At 35.6% G+C, this 3,462-nt stretch overlaps 1 protein-coding gene across 1 annotated transcript; it reads right to left on the reverse strand.

Moving 5' to 3' along the window:
* Window positions 1–942: 942 nt before the first annotated feature.
* LOC131056034 (xanthotoxin 5-hydroxylase CYP82C2) lies at window positions 943–2,931 on the reverse strand. The gene is made up of 2 exons (XM_057990343.2): window positions 1,996–2,931; window positions 943–1,723 (listed from the first exon to the last, which is right to left on the reverse strand). The coding sequence occupies exons 1-2, from the start codon at window positions 2,911–2,913 to the stop codon at window positions 1,103–1,105; spliced, it is 1,539 nt and encodes a 512-aa protein (XP_057846326.2). The 5' UTR covers window positions 2,914–2,931; the 3' UTR covers window positions 943–1,102.
* Between the last annotated feature and the right edge of the window lie 531 nt (window positions 2,932–3,462).

Raw genomic sequence — 3,462 nt, forward strand, 5'->3', positions numbered from 1 at the left:
ACTTGTCATAATATATATAAATTTGAATTTTAAATGTTTATTATTACTAAATTAGTAATTATTAATTGATTATCATTTAGTGTTAATATATAATATATATTAGTGTATTAATTTAGAAACTTATTTATTAAATTTAAGATTTTTGCATATATTACTAATTTATCATTATTTTCTCATTAAGATAATGATTTTCATTTCTTCCCAAAAAAGACGTGCATTGATTTTCATTGCTTCAATCTTCTACTTTTATATTTTTTGAAGTTAATATTTTTCTTAAAACGTCAAATGAAAGACATTGAAATGACTAAACCGTCATAAAAAATTCATATGACAGGTAGGGGTGACCATCAAATTCCAGGCGTGCTCTCCACTGTCTAGTTAAATAGAGGAAGTTCTAACAATAATCACACAAATTGAAACCACGAATTTAATAAAATATACAAGTCTCCTATTTTAATAAACTATGTTTGTTGTAAATTAAATTCCCTGGGATTCATCTTTAGATATATTGTCTAAATTCAATTAATATACATATATAAAATAATTTAAACAATAGATTGTTTTAATCATATTTTTTTCATATATTTGCTTTGTCCATTTTGACCGATATTATTTTGTTTTTCAGAAAATAATAAAAATATTACTATGCATGAAGCTTAACCAATAAATTTTATTTTTTCCTTTTTATGAAAAATTTTCTATCATACACAAAGTTGTGTACCTATCTAATACATGAGCATAGTCTTTAGACTACTGGAGCACAGTCTTTAGACTGAAACTTTTTCAACTAAAAGTTAAAAGACATTCATTTTACCAAATTCACACAAGACATGATCACAATCTCATGCTTTATGATTTGACTCAATAAGACTAATCACAATTTTCACACACCGCTCTTAAAATGATAATTTTTATATTACACAATCTACCGACATTCATATTTATACTGGTAATGCAGCAGTAAACAAAGGTGAGTGGCAAGATTATAAATCTAATAACAAGACTTAGGACACAACAGGCGAAGTTTTCGCACCTCAAAAACAATTTCTAGTAAATCCTATGGTGGATGACAAACTCTTTGTTCTGAGAGTAATCTGACATATCAGTAGAGATGGAGGGGAAGGCGAGGTTTAATGATGGCCTCCAATGGAATTAATTTGGGTATTGTAAACCCAAGCCCCTCTGTCATGTCAATTACTGTGCTCTCTGGAGTAAACCACTCGAAGCTCTGAAGCAGCCGCCCCAATGTATGGTGGATCACAATCATTGCCAAAGGCATGCCCGGGCACATTCTTCTCCCTGAACCAAACGGAATCAATTCAAAGTCTTGCCCTTTCACATCAATCTCTTTACCGCTCTTGAGAAAACGTTCAGGATCAAATTCCGTGGGGCGCTCCCACACGGCCCCGTCCCTCTGAATTGCCCACAGATTCACTAACAGTTGTGTTCCTGCGGGAATGTGATATCCTCCAACAGTGGAGTCCTCGCGAGATTCATGAGGGACCATAAGAGGTGCCGCTGGATAAAGCCTAAGAGTTTCTTTCACAATTGCCTGCAAATATTTCAGCTTGTGCACATCTGATTCCTCCATTAATCGGTCCCGTCCGACATGCATGTCCAGCTCTTGTTGGGCTTTGCACAAAACGTCCGGGTGCTGCATCAGGGCTGACAATGCCCACTCGATCGTCACAGCGGTTGTTTCAGCACCTGCGATTATCATGGCCTGCAAAACAAACGTCAAATCTTGATGGTAAGAGCTTAAAAAGCCTGTATTTTGTGAAAAAAAAATTGGGGTTGTTATGCTCACTGTATGGGCTGTATGAAGAAACTGAATTTCTACTTAAAGAATCAGTTCCTTGACCACAAAGGAGATAGGGTATCCACTCAAACTATCTATACCTTGACCACACGACACCTACTATTTAATACAAAATATGATGAGAAGATTTTGCAGACATTACAAATTATGTAGCAGAAAGTGATAAAGAAACATACTAAAGCGGTGGCTTTCACCACGTCGTCGTTATTGTCTGACTGAATTTCATCGTTCTCTGTTGTAGAGATGAGAACATCAATTAAGTCTCGAGCATGCACCCCTCTCTTTTCTCGGTGATCATGGAGCAATTTATTCATAAACACCTCTCTTTTCTTCTGAAAATTCTTCATAGCCGACACTATTCCCTGTGGATCAAACCATTTAAGAAACGGCAGGTAATGAGCAATATCAAATGTTCCAAGAAACAAAATAGTTTCTTCCATTATATCCTTAAAGTACTGCACTTCTTGGAAATCTTGAGGATTGAGATCTGGAGAGAATCTCTTGCTAGCAACGATTCGCATCATGATATTACATGTGAGATCAGAGAGCCTTGATTTGACGTTCACTTGACAGATGTCTCGCTCCCAACTCTCGAACAGCGAACAGATGAGACTGGAAATCTCCTCTTCCCGGATGTACCTGAAGGATTCAATTCTGTGTGCAGTAAAGAGCTGGAGCCTGCAAAGTTTTCTGATGTTTCGCCAGTAGGAACCGTAAGGAGCCAAACCCAACATTTTGAAGTTATACCCAATATGCTTTCCTACAGACATAAGTGGGCGAGATGCAAAGGCTTTGTCATTTGTTGTCAGACATTCTTTTGCGAGATCTGAAGAGGAGATAACCAAAACTGGACGGAAGCCAAGTTGGAGATGCATGATGGGTCCATAGCGCTGTGACAGAGAGGATAGAAGTCTATGAATGGGTTGTTTGCTTCTGCTTAGAAGAGGAATATGCCCAAGTATTGGCCACAATGGAGGATGGGGTGGCTTTGCCTCTACCGTCTTATTCTTTCTACTTCTGAGAGAATTTGCAATTAGCAAAAGGGCAGCCACTGTTACAGCGAGAACAATAATAGAAACTGCTTCTAACGCCATTATTGATGGTCTACTCACCTGCCAAGGCATAATTAGCTGTTTAATACAGAGCGTTTGGCATGTTCCCGTTGCTCCTTATATCTAATCTTATAGACGAAGACAATTCTTCTCAGCGTTGAGAAAACCCTAATCATAATCCATTATGAGATAAACTAAATTCTCTTATAAATAAATAATACTACACAATTTCATTGTTGATTGGAATTTTCAAGTTACTATCTCGTCATTGCTTTTTGTCATCCCCTAAAACATACAAATAGAAGAATTTGGCAAACGATTGTAGTTGCAGCCGCCCTGCAGGGCATGTCGACAAATAATGTAACGTTTCGGAAAAAAAATTTCGATATTTCCATGTTATAAAATACAAAATAAACTAGTACAAAAATGTAAATATGGAATATAAAATATATTTATAGATGTGATGTTTGAATTATTATATTTTATAACAATAGAATTTATTGTGAGGATAAAAATATGTCATATATAATTGTATCAATTGTTTGTATTTTTAGATATACAAAAATTTATTTTAATGATGAATCATATGTG

This window comes from Cryptomeria japonica, chromosome 4 (genome assembly GCF_030272615.1).
Source record: "Cryptomeria japonica chromosome 4, Sugi_1.0, whole genome shotgun sequence".
Classification (NCBI taxonomy): domain Eukaryota; kingdom Viridiplantae; phylum Streptophyta; class Pinopsida; order Cupressales; family Cupressaceae; genus Cryptomeria; species Cryptomeria japonica.

Coding starts and splice junctions, on each gene's coding strand:
- LOC131056034 (XM_057990343.2), bottom strand. CDS start 2,913: ATGGCGTTAGAAGCAGTTTCTATTATTGTTCTCGCTGTAACAGTGGCT. Junction 1,724..1,995: donor TGGTGAAAGCCACCGCTTTA/GTATGTTTCTTT, acceptor TTTGTTTTGCAG/GCCATGATAATCGCAGGTGC.